At 47.6% G+C, this 15289-nt stretch overlaps 1 protein-coding gene across 8 annotated transcripts in view; it reads left to right on the plus strand.

Moving 5' to 3' along the window:
• triob (trio Rho guanine nucleotide exchange factor b) overlaps nucleotides 1–15289 on the plus strand; it is an 88197-nt gene that overhangs the window by 69473 nt on the left and 3435 nt on the right. For 3 of the 8 annotated variants that reach the window (XM_061675236.1, XM_061675241.1, XM_061675237.1), the window contains 22 exons: nucleotides 5161–5447; nucleotides 5521–5691; nucleotides 7179–7274; nucleotides 7686–7834; nucleotides 7989–8055; nucleotides 8182–8285; nucleotides 8374–8443; nucleotides 8533–8622; nucleotides 8701–8793; nucleotides 8885–8935; nucleotides 9023–9100; nucleotides 9293–9484; nucleotides 9616–9793; nucleotides 10545–11392; nucleotides 12791–13044; nucleotides 13142–13271; nucleotides 13370–13397; nucleotides 13540–13702; nucleotides 13968–14089; nucleotides 14177–14255; nucleotides 14430–14630; nucleotides 15099–15237. In XM_061675236.1, the coding sequence (XP_061531220.1) occupies nucleotides 5161–5447; nucleotides 5521–5691; nucleotides 7179–7274; nucleotides 7686–7834; nucleotides 7989–8055; nucleotides 8182–8285; nucleotides 8374–8443; nucleotides 8533–8622; nucleotides 8701–8793; nucleotides 8885–8935; nucleotides 9023–9100; nucleotides 9293–9484; nucleotides 9616–9793; nucleotides 10545–11392; nucleotides 12791–13044; nucleotides 13142–13271; nucleotides 13370–13397; nucleotides 13540–13702; nucleotides 13968–14089; nucleotides 14177–14255; nucleotides 14430–14630; nucleotides 15099–15237 (3590 nt within the window). Of the gene's footprint in view, nucleotides 1–5160; nucleotides 5448–5520; nucleotides 5692–6582; nucleotides 7037–7178; nucleotides 7275–7685; nucleotides 7835–7988; nucleotides 8056–8181; nucleotides 8286–8373; nucleotides 8444–8532; nucleotides 8623–8700; nucleotides 8794–8884; nucleotides 8936–9022; nucleotides 9101–9292; nucleotides 9485–9615; nucleotides 9794–10544; nucleotides 11393–12790; nucleotides 13045–13141; nucleotides 13272–13369; nucleotides 13398–13539; nucleotides 13703–13967; nucleotides 14090–14176; nucleotides 14256–14429; nucleotides 14631–15098; nucleotides 15238–15289 lie in introns of those variants that run through there. The other 5 variants (XM_061675239.1, XM_061675238.1, XM_061675240.1 and 2 more) reach the window with 5 other exon arrangements.

The raw sequence follows: 15289 nt of genomic DNA on the forward strand, positions 1-15289 counted from the left end.
AGCTCATCTAAGATGGACTGATGCAAAGTGGAAACGTGTTCTGTGGTCCGACGAGTCCACATTTCAAATTTGTTTTGGGGAATTGTGGACGTCGTGTCCTCCGGGCCAAAGAGGAAAAGAACCATCCTGTCTGTTATGGAGTTCAAAAGCCAGCATCTGTGATGGTATGGGGCTGTGTTAGTGCCAATGGCATGGCTAACTTAGACATCTGCGAAGGCACCATTCATGCTGAAAGGTACGTACAGGTTTTGGAGAAAGCGACTTATCAGTTTGAACATGAAATATCTTGTCTTTGTAGTGTGTTCAATTAAATATAGGTTGGACATGATTTGCAAATCATTGTCTTCTGTTTTGATTTACGTTGAACACAACGTTCCAACTTCATTGGAATCGGGGTTGTATGTTTTATGTGGTCAGACTGAGGGAATGCTGAAAGCTTCTCACTGCAGGGAACGACAAGGATGACAAAGCTCTTTTGCTACTTTCTCATTGCTTTGTGTTTGCTGAACACCGAGGAGAGCAATTTGTCCCAAGTTACAAGAGTGTGACCGTTTCGAGGGATTAGAGTGCAAGGAAATCTCGGGAATAATCGACCGTTAGAAGTCACCGGAAGACTGAAAAACGAAGGAACCTCTTTTATCTACACGATGCACTTTGAAGATGGAAGCTGGTCGTCGTCACTCATAAATAAATCTCCGTTTATTAAATGACAGAGCGGCACTTTCATTGAGTCGTGCAACTTCTGTTTTAACCTTAAAATTCCTGTTGAATTAAATGGAGAATTTGATCATTCCGTTTCTGGAATTTGTTCTTGACTGAAGAAATGAACTGGGGTCGTTCAGAAGGAATTACATGTTTTCATTTCAAACAATAACTATGGCAGGTCCATAGCAATGTGTTTTTGTGGACCTTTAGCAAGGTCCTTTAAGCGCTTATGTGATGCGCAAGGTTTTAATTGCAACACTTAAAAGAATATTGCGGTAGGGAGCAGTCCGATACGATGCACAAAACATTCCATAAGCGAATCTATATTTGTTTCAAGGCACGGTGTCCAACTTGTGTGCATCCTCGTGCCTGCGAAACGTGCGCCCGCCCCCTCCAAGCGAGTGGGTGCGCCTCCAAAGGCTAACACGGCAGATGGACAGCATGCATCCAGACGTCGATCCCGTGGAGGCTCGCCCGCTGTCCTTATAGAATTGCTTACGCTGCATTGGACTTTCCCCCCCCCCATCCCCCTTTCTCCTCAGTCTGGACTTGACACTTGCGCGGTCCACGTATTCAGGGAAGAAAAGCTTTTATCGCTCTTCAGAAAGAATTTGAGGAGTTAGATGTGGAGATGCTTTGAGGGATTGCTTGAAAAAGGAATTCCTGACATGGCCCATGGAGTCCAGTCTGGAGTGTCTCTGCACCCTTTTTGCGCGATGGATTCAGCACAAGGAGGACACGCTCATAAGTGCAAGTTCTGGTTGCTGGACCTGGGTAAGGTGCCGTCGTCTGCCGCGTTCGACACGTCGTTTCTTTCAGTCAGTGTCGTCCGCTTTCATGCAAACGTTTCACGGCCTCTAATATGCAATACAATACACCAAATTTGTTGCTTCTAAGCTGACATGAAGGGAGCTAGTTTTGTTTTTTTCCTTGTACATTTTTACATGAAGAAACGTAGTCTCTGTCAGTGGACCAAGCGCAAAATCAGATGCTTCTTGCAGCCGTTTTGTTTCCGAAAGCAATGTTTTTGCGAGTGCTGGGTCCACTCCCTTATCCGGCATGCCAGCTCCACACCCTTCCTAAATGTGGCTTTTGGTGGCCACAACTTCTCAGCATTGTCCTCCTTTCTAGAGGGAGAGCCAGACAAACCCAATGGAACTCCCCCGTTCTCTGTTCCTCTGGCTGCCTCCACCCTACGCCGACAAATGTTTGTGTTTCTGCCACATCCCCTGGGGATGATTGGACCACACCGCAGATGCTCCACGGGTGACATCTGCGGAATCTCAGGCATGTCCCTGCAAAGCCGTGGCCGCTTTTCAGATTAGCCCGACAACCCCTGCCCTCGACTATTCTGAGACACAAACATGAGTGCAGTCTGGCTTTTTTTGTTTTCAGCAGCAGCGTGGATGACAAGTTAGCGAAATTATGACGCAGCAGCTACTGAGTGTGTATAAAGTTTGGCCCAGGTAATTCAGTGATATTTTGAAATGATTCGAATTGAGATGGCTTACTTTTAAATATGAGAAATTAAAGCTGATGACAATAATTCACAAATGCGGCGAGGGAAAACCAGGCCAGCATCTCAAACGTCTTGTACGCTTCGTAGCCCCGTGCCGCAACATTTTGAGAAAATTATTCAGGAATTTGTCCTTTATCCTGCCGAATGATAAACATACCAAAATAAACAAATCACTAAACAGAGAGCAGAATATGTTCATCCTGGTTCGCTCCTTTTAGTTTTAGTTTTAGTTTTTGCAGCCGGACCGACTGTTTATTCGGTGCCGTAACATTTAAAGAGCCCGTGCACAGCAAAGGGCAAGGATCTAAGACGACTATGACTGTGTGTGTGTGTGTGTGTGTGTGTGTGTGTGTGTGTGTGTGTGTGTGTGTGTGTGTGCGTGCGCGCGCGTGCGCGTGTCTTCAGGGGTTACTTTCCACTTGGCAGGAACGTGTCACGGCTGCTGACCTCATGTTTCACCCATTTGCACTCTTTTATGTTAGCAAGGCCTCTGCAGCGTGTCACCAGATTGAGCAAATTGTCATATTTTGACTTCTCATCCAAAATGATGCGATTACCCAAAGAAGTGTGTTTAATATTCAGTACTTTTGGAAACCAGTATTGCAATTCTACCTGCTGAATGACGTCCGTCCGCTTCAATTTCATTTAAATATATTCAAATGGCAATATGTCATAAAGAATAATGAATATGTCATTCCGTTGCCACCCCTGATACGACGATCGCTTGGAAAGCAGTGGAACAGTGAGGCCGATTGGTTTGCAGTATTTTTGCTGTAGACTGACAACATTTTGGTTTGACCGAAGACAGGAGATGAACATTTCAGCTTTCATTTCCAGGTTTTTATCTCTGTTACGCCGGAATCTAACGGCGTAGTATCAATCTGAGAGTTTTTTTTTTTTAATTATTATTCTTTGACGGAGCTAATCAATGCAATAGGGCACAATATGACTGGGCAAAAAGCTGAAATGTTGATTTGTTTTCTTTGATTCATCTTTTGACTCTAAACCTAAATGTTTCAAATTTGAAGAAAAAAACAAATGCAAATGTGGCCTCGCTGTTCCAATACTTTTGGAGGGGAGCACGAAGTCTTCCCTTTTCTGATTCGCTTGTAAAGTAACACTGCCCAAACCGACCGTCACGGTAACTGCCTTTCCCGCTTTTTAGTGTAAAAATGTACACGTAAGAATGATTTGTCATTTGTTAGATATGCGTCTTTGCAGACTGACAACACTCAATGCACTGGCCTGGTGAATATATGAATAATGTAATAATACAGCCTTCAATCGTCGATCGCGCCCATGATGACTAAAACGGAGCGTACAGCAAATATCTGGCACAGGTGGTACACAAAAGGGTTCCGTTTTCGATACCGCTTGTCGTCGGCGGGGTCACGCGGGTAAAATGGAGCCTATCCCAGCTGACTTTGGGGGAAAGGCAGGCCAGACCCTGGACTGGCATCGCAGGGAGGCTTCCCCAATAAATCCTCAAATCTTGGGATGTACAAGTTTCACGTAAACATCTATTCCGCTATCCTGTATGCTGAATATGCTGATGATCTGTGTTTTTGTTTGGATGACATTTGGTTTTGTTTCGTGTTTCGTGTTTTGTCTTGTTTTTCTGCTTCCCATATTTGTGTCTTGTCTTGCTCGTTAGGTTTTCATTTCCACCCGTTCCGGTTAGCCCTCGTGTCTACCGAGCTGCTCCCTCCAGCTACTCGTGTCTTGTCCATGTGTGCCTCGTTGTCTCGTCAGTTAGTTGCCCGGTTTCTTTCAGTCCTCGCCTGTTCATTGTTGTTGCCGTTAGCCGCGTTCATCTCGTCATGTTATGTTTCCTTTTGCGGGGAGTTTATTTGTTCCTTTGAACCTCGCTTTTCTGGACTTCGATGAGTTTGTGTTTTGATTCTATTACATGTTAGAGACCATTTTGAGACTCCTGCCTCGCCTCCCTGCTTTTGGTTCCGCCACCGCTTTCGGAAACCTGCAAACCGTGGCAGTAGATATAGTTTGACTCATCGGAAACCAAAAATGCCACACGGCGCAGTTAAGCTCTGCGGAATTGGTGAAATGTCGTGAGGAGCATCCCGACATACTCGGCTCAGTCCAAATAAAGGCGCCTTTGTGCTGAAATGGATGCTCTCCTTTGAACTGTTCATTTCCCCCGTGCACGTGATATTGATATCGTTTATTACAGGCTTATACATGCCGAGCTTTGAAAGGCTGTGCTCAAGTCGGGTCCAATTAAGGAAGGCGATAATTCCATTCCCAATCTCTTACAGCCTCTTTCACATGGCAAAATCCATCCTTGACAGACTCATCAGTTCAGACGCGCAAAAGTACTCCGGGAATTGTTCAATCCCTGCTAAGCGTCATATCTTGACTTATACAGTTTTATCCTACTCGGTGGCTGTTCAAGATGTTGGACAGCTTGAAATGCCACATGACGTCAACTATCTAAACAAGGATGTAGGCGTCGTCTGTGAGTCAGCGCCAGCCCCCGTATACGCTTGACTTTGGCCTCTTCTCTTGAGATCTTCCGATGCCGAGAGACAAACGCGTGATTAAGTTCAGCTTCAGCTCGGAAATCAGCATGATGTTGTTCCGCCCGTCCACCCAGGGTTCTTTTCATAGGCCATTTGTCTTCTGAAAATGTATTTTTGTCAATATTGGGCAATGCTTATTTCATGAATTTTCTTCAAATGATGCTGTTGCCTCCTAATGAACTACCCGGACTTTTTCCAGCGAATTGCGTGCCGCATCAAAGCACGATACCACCAACGCAAAGAATTCCCGCAATATGCTATCCTCACATATTCTTTCTCAGTGTGTAGCGCATTTTCTCACAAAGTTTCAATGCAGTTGTGTCAAGCGATTGTCTGCTGATTTGCGATGCCGACTTTGCCGTAACGGAGCTCTTGTTTCTCTCCCGTCGTCTTTAGATACCTTGTCTGTATCCAGTAACGACAGCCTGCAGCCGGGCTCCAGCCAAACCTTGGGGCCCCACAGCTCGCCGGGCCCCAAGCGGCCAGGCAACACATTAAGGAAGTGGCTGACCAGCCCCGTTCGGCGACTCAGCTCCGGCAAGGCAGACGGTCACGTCAAAAAGTTGGCCCACAAGCACAAAAAGAACCGCGAAGGGCCGCGGAAGAACCTGGACGTGATGCAAGGCCCCCAGAAGGACTCGGACGACAGTGCGGCCACGCCGCAGGATGAGACGCTGGAGGAGGTACGAAACGTTCGAGAAGACATTTGCCTTGCTCGACTGTCCGCTGACGAGCTTTGGTCCGTCCGCTCACCAGCGCATGCGTAACGAAGGACTGAGCAGCGGTACGCTCTCCAAGTCGTCTTCGTCGGGCATGCAGAGCTGCGGGGAGGAGGAAGGTGAGGAGGGGGCCGACGCTGTACCTCTTCCCCCCCCGATGGCCATCCAGCAACACAGTCTGCTGCAGCCTGACAGCCAGGACGACAAGGTGAGCAGGAAGTCACTGGACATCGAATCGCGTTTGGTTTGTTTTATTAAGTTCTTGTAGCGTGTTGGCCCAATATTCGCAGCGGATGGTGGCCGAGCCCTGCCGCAAATGGTATAAATCCTCAAGTCATTGACGACCGCCTTATGAGCTTTAGAATGGGTTGACGAGATGCCGACAAAGCACTACATTTGTCTAAATGCAACTCCACTTCAACATAGTTCCTTGGCTCCAAGATTCCGCAAGATGGCCCCAAAGTAATACTTTTACTCCTTTGGCCAGAGCCCCAAAACTGCAAATAGGTGAGTTTTTCAGCAAATAGTGGCGGATCGCTCCCCCCCCCCCCAAAAAACCTGCAAAATGTTGTAGTTGAAATTCCAAACGTGGGGCTTCGCTGTGCGTGCAAATACGCTATATGATTCAGAAATAAGGCTCTTAACCAAGTGCCAGCTGATGCTGTTTAAATGAAATTTTGGCATTGTAAACCAGTAAATAGTACGAAAGATCAAGTCAACAGGCCAACAGGAAAACGACAGTAGCAATTGATACAAAAAGTTGGATTATCCTCCACGAACCAAGATGAGATGAGGCCTGCTAGCTAACAAACGGATAAACAACACAAACAGGACTCGACAGTTTTGTTTCACTTTGGCTCATAACAGTCAGCAGGAACCCAAATGAATATTAATAGATGAAGTATTTACATTCAGAGGTGCTTATGGTAGCTTGCCTTTTCAAAATGTAACATTTATTTCGTCCTTGTAGTCAGCCCAATAAAAATAAAAAAAACCTGTCTACCTATGTATTGATAAATTGACACCTTTTACTTAGCACTAATAATGTTTCCTTTCTTGTCCTCTCTTTTTTTTTATGGCTGCATGTTTTGTCTGTCAGCATTACGTTGATTTCTGTTCTGCCTCTCTTCTTTCCCAGTTTCCTTATCTCTCCATGTAAAAAAAGAAACCCACACCTTTTGTTTTTCCCCATTTTCTTCTCCAGTTCTCATTTCATAATGGCCGCCAAATATGCGCGATTGATTCCCTTGGAGAGTTGTGACTTTGTTCAGTATGTGAAGTCAATACTCCATCGTTCATGCAGTTGAGAGGCGAAATGTTTGCCTGTCAGTCCAATGGAGTATCACGCAACGCTGTTATTTCTCATTCATTTGACCTACGGCGTGTCAATGCAACAGTTGAATCCAAGAGCATGCCCTTGACTGCAACCCCACCCATCTTTCCCCCAAACCAGCCCGTGATTGGCTCCAACCTGGCCCCAATTTAACCTTTTTATTAGGAACCGAGTCCTTTTTTGAACATGTGGACTTTCGGGGGGGCCAAACACTCCATTGGTGAGCCTGATCGCAAACACAGACAGCAGTAGCCATAGTGTCTGCATGGCTTCTCGATGTGATATCACACTCAATTTAAAACGATATACACACAACATAACGTTTATTTATTTATTTATTTTTATTTTTTTTTTAAATCCAGTCGGCGTCCCGACTGTCCGCTCGGCCAAGCAGCTCCGAGACTCCCAGCGCTGCCGAACTGGTCAGTGCCATCGAGGAGCTGGTCAAAAGCAAGATGGTGAGTGCGAAACCTCACAAATTGCGCACACAGTAGTTTCCGATTGATGCGCATACACACTTTGCTCGGGTGTTGTTAACAGAGGCGCTGTGTCCTAGCAGTCATCTCTCAGCATTGTGACTCACTCATGCCAGCTGCCCTCTTTTGCAACAAAAGGGCATTGCACTCGCCGATTTTCCCCGCATGCACGCATTCAACATGGACAAATACGAAGTAAACGCGTTCCAAAGCGAATGTGTGCGGAAACACGAACGGAATGACGAAGCGCTGAACGATTCGGGGCGCAAATGTTTTGAACGAATCCTTTGAATGAAGTGATTCTGGTGATCGGATGGTCAAAAGAAGCACCGTTCCCATCACTAGCTCGCTGTAAGTTGCACCTTTTCCTCTCCCTTTTCATCCATCTCTCAGTCACTGGAGGATCGTCCCAGCTCCCTGTCAGTGGAGCAAGGTGACAGCAGCTCTCCTTCCCTCAACCCTTCCGACAATTCCCTCCTCTCGTCCTCGTCGCCCATGGAGGAGCTGGAGGAGCGCAAGTCCGGCTTCCTCAAGAGAAGACAGTGAGTTGCGAGCCTTTACGGCGTTTTCCTTCTAGAGAGAACTGCGGAGGTTTGCCAGTACGGGATATTGCCGATGGTCCTTCACTCACAGCTGTTATCCGTATCCGTGCATTTTATTTGTATTCGGTAGCGAGCGTTCCTATTTGTTTTATAGTTACGTCCTACTGGAGTTGGTGGAGACCGAACGAGATTATGTCAGAGACTTGGGGTCAGTTGTGGAGGTAATAAGAAATTAAATAGGAACCTAAATAAGCAACTTTCGTATACATGCACCCGCCAGACACTGCGTTACGTGAAGCCGAGGGACTGCGCAAGTGTACCTAACGTTGCACGTTGAACCTCTCCAGGGTTACATGAGCAGAATGAAGGAGGAAGGTGTTCCAGATGACATGAGAGGAAAAGACAAGATTGTCTTTGGAAACATCCATCAGATCTATGACTGGCACAAAGAGTATGCCCGCAGCCTCATACACGAAAAAAAAAAAAACATTTTGCCAAGGTTGCTAAAATAATGTTTCTCCCTCCTGGTGTGGTCGCAGCGTTTTCTTGGGAGAGATTGAAAAGTGTCTGGAGGATCCTGACAGACTTGCTTCGTTATTTGTCAAGCAGGTAAACTGTTCGCGTTGGCTCCTGTAATTTGTCATTTTGTACCTTTCTACCTGCGAGATCCTCCTACTTTTGTCTTCTGCTTACCGCAGGAGCGCAGGTTTCACATGTACATCGTGTACTGCCAAAACAAGCCCAAATCGGAGCACATTGTGTCAGAGTACATTGACACTTACTTTGAAGTAAGACTTTCAAGTCTTTTTTTTTTCTTTAGTTTATTTATGATATGTATTGTTTTAATCATTTTGCTCTTGAATCAGGAACTCAAGCAGCGATTAGGCCACAGGTTGCAGATCACTGATCTGCTCATCAAACCTGTCCAGCGTATAATGAAGTACCAGCTATTGCTGAAGGTAAACAAACGTTCATGTTTGTTCCAGGAGCGTGCATCACTCATGCTTTCCACACTGGTGACTCATCGACTGCATGTTTATTATTTATTAGGATCTTCTCAAAGTCTTTAAGAAGGCTGGAGTGGATTCCTCAGAGCTGGAGGTGAATTTGGGTGTTGTGTTGTACACAAAATGATCTTGCCTGCACACTGGCTCTTCAAGTTTGTATCGCTTTCCTGTTTTGTTTTAGAAAGCGGTGGAGGTGATGTGCATTGTCCCAAAGCGCTGCAACGACATGATGAATGTTGGCCGCCTTCAAGGCTTCGATGTAAGACTGCTCTCCAAATACTTTGCTTGCCTCTGTGCTTGTTTTCAGTTAGTTTACAGTAAGATTCTCAGATTATCAAGTGCCACGAGGTGGCAGCGTTTCCTAAAATGTAAAGAATTCCCCTCAACAAATGTGCGTTTGACTCATTTCCTTGTATCGAGTACTTAAACTCTCCTCACGTTCGTCTTTTAGGGTAAAATTGTAGCACAGGGCAGATTGCTCCTGCAAGACACTTTCTTGGTTTCAGACCAGGATGGTGGACTTTTGTCAAGAATGAAAGAAAGGAGAGTCTTCCTTTTTGAGCAGATTGTCATATTCAGTGAACCCTTGGACAAGAAAAAGGGCTTCTCTACTCCTGGCTACCTCTTCAAGAACAGCATTAAGGTTCATATATCGCTATAAAATCTATTTTTATTCACATAATGCGTCAAGTCCAAACCCAAAATGAAAGTCCTGGATTATTTCCTCTGTCGTCCTCACTGTCTCTGCCCTCCTGTCCTGTTGCACCGTAACAGGTGAGCTGGCTGGGTCTGGAAGAAAATGCAGAGGACCCCAGCAAATTCACACTAACCTCCAGATCATCCGGCGGCAATGTGGAGAGGTACACCCTCCATTCCACAAGCCCTGGAGTCGGTCAAATCTGGCTCCACCAGGTCAGCCAGATTCTGGAAAACCAGCGCAATTTCCTCAATGGTGAGAGAAGAACGAGCCTATCAGAAGATGGCTTGAAAAGGTCACTTCACTCAGCGTTCATACAGAATGTTCAATAACCCTTGGGAATGTAGGACATTCCGCCACCACGTCAGACGTTCTTCCGCGTGGCAAAAGGCGAAGCGTTCCCTGGAGACGCAACTCGTCAACAAACCTTCAGGTGTCATTAGACAAAGGCAGAGCGATTGAGAAAACAGGGCGAATGGCTTGAATGCTGATGTTAGCCTGCAGATTTGAATGTGTAAAGTGTCAGTCGAAATGAGGGAAAGAAATGCTTAGAAATGCAAACAATTCATTCAGGAGATCAATGTATCCATGAAATGCTTTCACCTTATTATTATTTACTTTGTAAATGAGCCAAGACTACCATTGAGTGGTTCTTCTGATGACTGATGCTGTTTGACTTGCAAACTGATCATCTATTTTATGAAGACGGCTCGCTCGAGCGTGACTTTGCCGTTGCTCTTTTAATGCTAAAATGAAGCTAGCAGGCAATGACTCCAAGATATCTCAACCCGAACATTTGATACGTACCGGCGAGTGTGAGAAAATGCCTTTTGTGGTGTATCTGGCGGGGCAACACCAAATACAGGGACGCAATTCAGGTCAGCATTAGTCGCTCGTGCTCTGCCACCCGAAAGTATCCCCCTGCCCACGTTTGCGTACATTTGAAATCTGTTATTTTAGTTTGAGCTGGAGCATTGCAAGACTGACCCTTTATTTCCTCCCGCAGCTCTGACGTCCCCCATAGAGTACCAGAGGAACCACGTGGGTGGCAGTGGGCCTGGGGGCCCACCCAATAGTAACAGTGCCGGAGGCCTTCCTGGAGGCAGCACCTCCAGCCTAGGAGGCGGCGGCGGCGGAGGCGGCGGCGGCTCCGGAGGATCAGGGGGCAACTCCTCTTCTCTTTGTGGGCCGCGCTCCAGACCCTCAAGAATTCCCCAGCCTTCCTCACGCCTACCCCAGCCCGTCCACCACCACCACCCAGGCCCCGAAGGGCCTGACAGATCAGCAGGTACGTGGTCACCCTGCCAGCCCCGGTCCCACCCATCTAGCCTGTATTCAGACACCACCTCAAACGGCAAGCTGTTCAATTCTGAGGTCCACAAGATGGAGGTGCTGGATTGTAGCGATGGAGGCGACTGTAACAACAACAGCAGCAGACCGTCAGGCAGCTCGGAAAGAGATGTCAGGCAGGAAACCCAAAAACCTCAAGCGGTGGCTATCCCGCAAATGGCTGTGGCTCCTCTGCATTTGGCCCTGAAGAATCCTCGAGTCAGGACAGTCTCACCTCTGGTTTCACCTCAGTCTCCTGGAGGCGTGAAGGAAGCTTTTGTCCCCACCGGCCAGTCCCACAAAGGCAACCCTTTCTGGGCTACGGTCCCGTCGGTGCCTCCTTCTCCCACAAGCCGCCCGAGTTCCTGCGTCAGTGACGGTATTGGTGGAGGGGAATCGCTCGGCAGGGGAAGCCACGGGATTCCCGCTCATCGCCGCCACTCCACCCACAGTAAGGATTTAGACCGCGTGAGCACGTGCTCCTCCGCCAGCGAGCAGTCCGTACACTCCGCCCACAGCAACGGGGTAAGAGGCCCGGCCGAGGTCACGGCTTCACAGAAGCTACTCGCCTTCACTAACCCCGCCTTCGCTGACCGGCCGCAGTCCGGCAGCACGCCGCCGCGTCCGAGAACAGCTTGCAACGACTACTACCCTGGGAACTAACGGCTATCCGAGTGCACTAACTTCACCGAGAATGTGTGTGAGACAAACTCGCTGTTCTTGTACTAACAGGGAAAATCCAAGTCCTTGCGAAGCCGCTTGATTTCCTCTTTGGGCTTTGCCGATTGCCAACATCTTAAAAGCATCTTGTCTCTCTTAACTCATTATTTAATCTCAGGTCAAATCTTATGGGAGGGAATGTTTGTAAACATAAAGTTCCAGGTGGCAGAACACAAGTGACCAGTGCTACGTTTGCACCATGTTCCCAGTGCAAGTCTTGCTAAGATTTCTCAGGGTCCGTAACCATATCCAGGATGGGGCTGCTGAGTCCAGGGGACTCAAAGGCGCACTAGGTTTCGGCGCCTGGTTTACCACGGATGCCAGCAGAGGATGTTGACCCCCGGCCTCTCGCGTTTCTCACTTTCCTGCAAGGCTTTCTACGTATCAAACGTGGACTCTGGGCAGCTTTGGAGGACGTTTGTAGTCCTGGCAGAGTCGGATGAAACAAACTCCTCTGCCTCAGAGTCGGCGTCAGCACAGGGGGCCACAGTCGGCGTCAATAAGTCTTGCTAATATTAGTTTCCCTTCCACATCTAAGTCACTAATCCATCTTGTACCAAAACCCATTGTTCACCTACACACAACGCAATTAGCTCGCGTGAGCGTCTTACTTTCTGTGCCTGACCAGGTTTCTCATCCGCGCTGTGACTGCTGCGACAAATGTTTTGACAATTTAAACATCTTGCCAGTCATCCACGGCAATGACGGGCCGTCACGTTGGCACGTTCTGTTGCGTCACGACCGTGGCTGCCTGAAACGGGGCTGCCATGGCCGCCAGGACCAGAGTGTAAACATAGCCTCGGGAGGAATTCGATAATCATGAAAACCTTTAGAAACACATGAAGAGGTCTCCATTACTTCCCCCTTCGCTTTGCCCGTTGTGAAAGTTGTCTTTTCTGACTGATTTAGATTTGCACCATCAGAAAATCAGTTGTCTACTATACCTGCTATTCAATACAGATTCGAAGACACGGGGATCAAGACTTCTGCTTCACATTATCTCAGTCACTGTAAACTGAACACCACCGTATCTCTACAATATTCAAAGCGATTTGAACTTCCTTCCATTAATGCATGTGTCTTGTCAATCAAATCATGCCGTTTGATTGATAGAACGCAGATACTAAAAACGACTCGCTGGGCTACTTTGCCAGTCGTGTGTTCGTACTTTGAAACTCTTGGGTGCTTCTTTTCTTCCGGCAGAGTGAAAGCAGTAGCAGCAGCAGCAGCGTGTCCACGATGTTAGTGACCCAAGACTACGTGGCAGTGAAGGAGGATGAGATCAGCGTGGCACAGGGTGAGGTGGTCCAAATACTAGCCAGCAACCAGCAAAATATGTTCCTGGTGTACCGGGCCGCCAATGAGCATTGCCCTGCAGCTGAGGGATGGATCCCTGGCTTTGTATTAGGACACACTTCATCCTCCACTACACCCGACTTCCCAGAGGGAACCGTCAAGTAAGCCGACCGGAGACGTTTCTCCTCTTTGTGAGATGAAACTAAGCAACTACGCACCGCGAATGTCCAAAATGTTGATCGCTCTTCTTTGGTTTAGAAAATCCCTATCATGGCATACTGCACTTCGTATCCGCCGCAAGTCAGAGAAAAGAGACAAGGACGGTAGGAAATTGGAGAACGGCTACCGCAAATCTCAGGACAACCTGGCCAACAAAGTCTCTGGCAAGGTGCGGAGTGCAAATGATCCGATCGGCTCTCTTTCGCTCTTTCTCAAGCCGCCCGATTGTACAGGAAATTTATATTTGTCTTGATGTTTCCGTTGCAGCTTCTGAATCCCAACTTCATCAGCGACGGTGAGTGCATTACTGGATCTACAGTATGTGTGACCACGATAAACAGTGCCCCCCCCCCCCCCCCCCAAAAAAATAATGAAGCTCGACTTATCTTTGCATCCTTTCATATGTTGTCATCTTCCATTCTGATTGTGCCATGCAGCTCCTCCAGACTTCCTCATCCCGCTTGGCGATGTCGCGTGCGAGAGTGGCGACAGCGTTACTCTCAGGTGCAAAGTGAGCGGGCGACCGCGAGCCGCTGTCACCTGGCAAGGTCCCGACGACGACACTCTCAGCAACAACGGACGATACAACATCACTTACAGGTAACTTGGATCGGGATTGTTTTGCCTTTTTTTTTTTTTTTTTTTTTTTTTTGTAGGACAGCTTCAGAAAAGCCTTGGCGTGATTGACCGGCTTGCGCAAAACAGGATTACAAGCTACCGCAACAATAAATGAAGCCGCATTACGTTCGGCGTCATCTGCGTCCCTTTCATGCGTTTTAAGAACGCGTCGCATCGCACCTTGATACACTTCGCACAGTTTTAACAAACGAGCTAAAAAGGAGACCAAATTCTCCTTTCTGTGCAGCGAGACAGGCGAGGCCACCCTGTGTATCCTCGGGGCGACGATGGAGGACGACGGCAAGTACACGTGCGTCGCTACGAATGTGGCCGGTTGCGTCGCCTCCTCGGCCAGCCTCAGAGTCTCAGGTGAGACGTCTGCCGCTTTGTGATGTGTCGGCTTTGAAATCAAACCCAAAAAGGAACCGAACGCTGTGGTTTGTTGTTTTTTTGCAGGAAGCCCGGATGATAGCAACAATGCGATTTGGAAACGTGGTTTTGAGTCCCACTACACTGATATTTCCGAACTTGGAAGGTAGGAATGCATGCTTTTATTCAATTTGATCACCATATCAAACCCACACGATAGGCAAGAACTTCATGTCGGCGAATTAGGTTCTTGGTCGTTGTGCGTCGAGCCTAGCAACAGCAAAATCGACCGCAGGCAAGGATGGGAAGATTTACCCTCCCTCCGATTTGCGTTGGGCAGAGGCCGCTTCTCAGTGACCAAGCGGTGCGACCAGAGAGGCAGCAAATGGACCGTGGCGGCCAAACATGTCAACAAGAAGCTGCTGCGTCGGGAACAGGTGCTGCAGGAGGTCAAACTCCTCCAGACCGTGGATCATCCCAACCTGGTCCGCTTCCTGGACACGTACGAGACGGCCAGCAGCTACGTTCTTATTTTAGAGATGTAAGTACACCGTGGGAACCTGCAATTTAGTAGGTCAAACCGGGGAAAAGCTCGAATTATAGTTGTCCAATTGTTTTTTTTCAAGTCACAGTATATACGTGCGCCATTTACATCTACTAGTTTGACCAAGAAATACATGGCCCATCAGTAAATACATAGCCCACTGAGTTTCATTTGGAAAATCAATCAATTGGACTTGTATGACTGAATTATTAGCATTTTGTATTATTATTATTATTGTTATTATTATTCAAAAGATTGTTGTTGTTGTTGTTTTTTCAAAGAAAACAAATGTTGTCAAGGAGTATTTTTCCAATTTTTGATGTCAAAACGTCTTGACCGTTACGCAGCCCAAATACACTTCGTCCATCGCTGCCCAGTGGTGTTCGTGATTGACGGCCGCTTGGCCAAATGTTACCTGCCGCAGGGCAACTTGACTCAAGCTGTGTTATCGGCTACTGCGCTCAGGGCAGACCAAGGGCGTTTCCTGGACTACATCGTGAGCTGGGGCAACCTGACGGAGGAGAAAGTGGCCCTGTACCTCCGAGATATTCTCGAAGCGCTCCAGTACCTGCACGGCTGGAGGATCGTGCACCTTGACCTCAAAGTAAGTTACTCGCACCTCTGCGGAATGCGGTAAAGGAGTCCTAACTGCACCG

This window comes from Phycodurus eques, chromosome 4, assembly GCF_024500275.1.
Source record: "Phycodurus eques isolate BA_2022a chromosome 4, UOR_Pequ_1.1, whole genome shotgun sequence".
NCBI classification, from domain to species: Eukaryota; Metazoa; Chordata; class Actinopteri; order Syngnathiformes; family Syngnathidae; genus Phycodurus; species Phycodurus eques.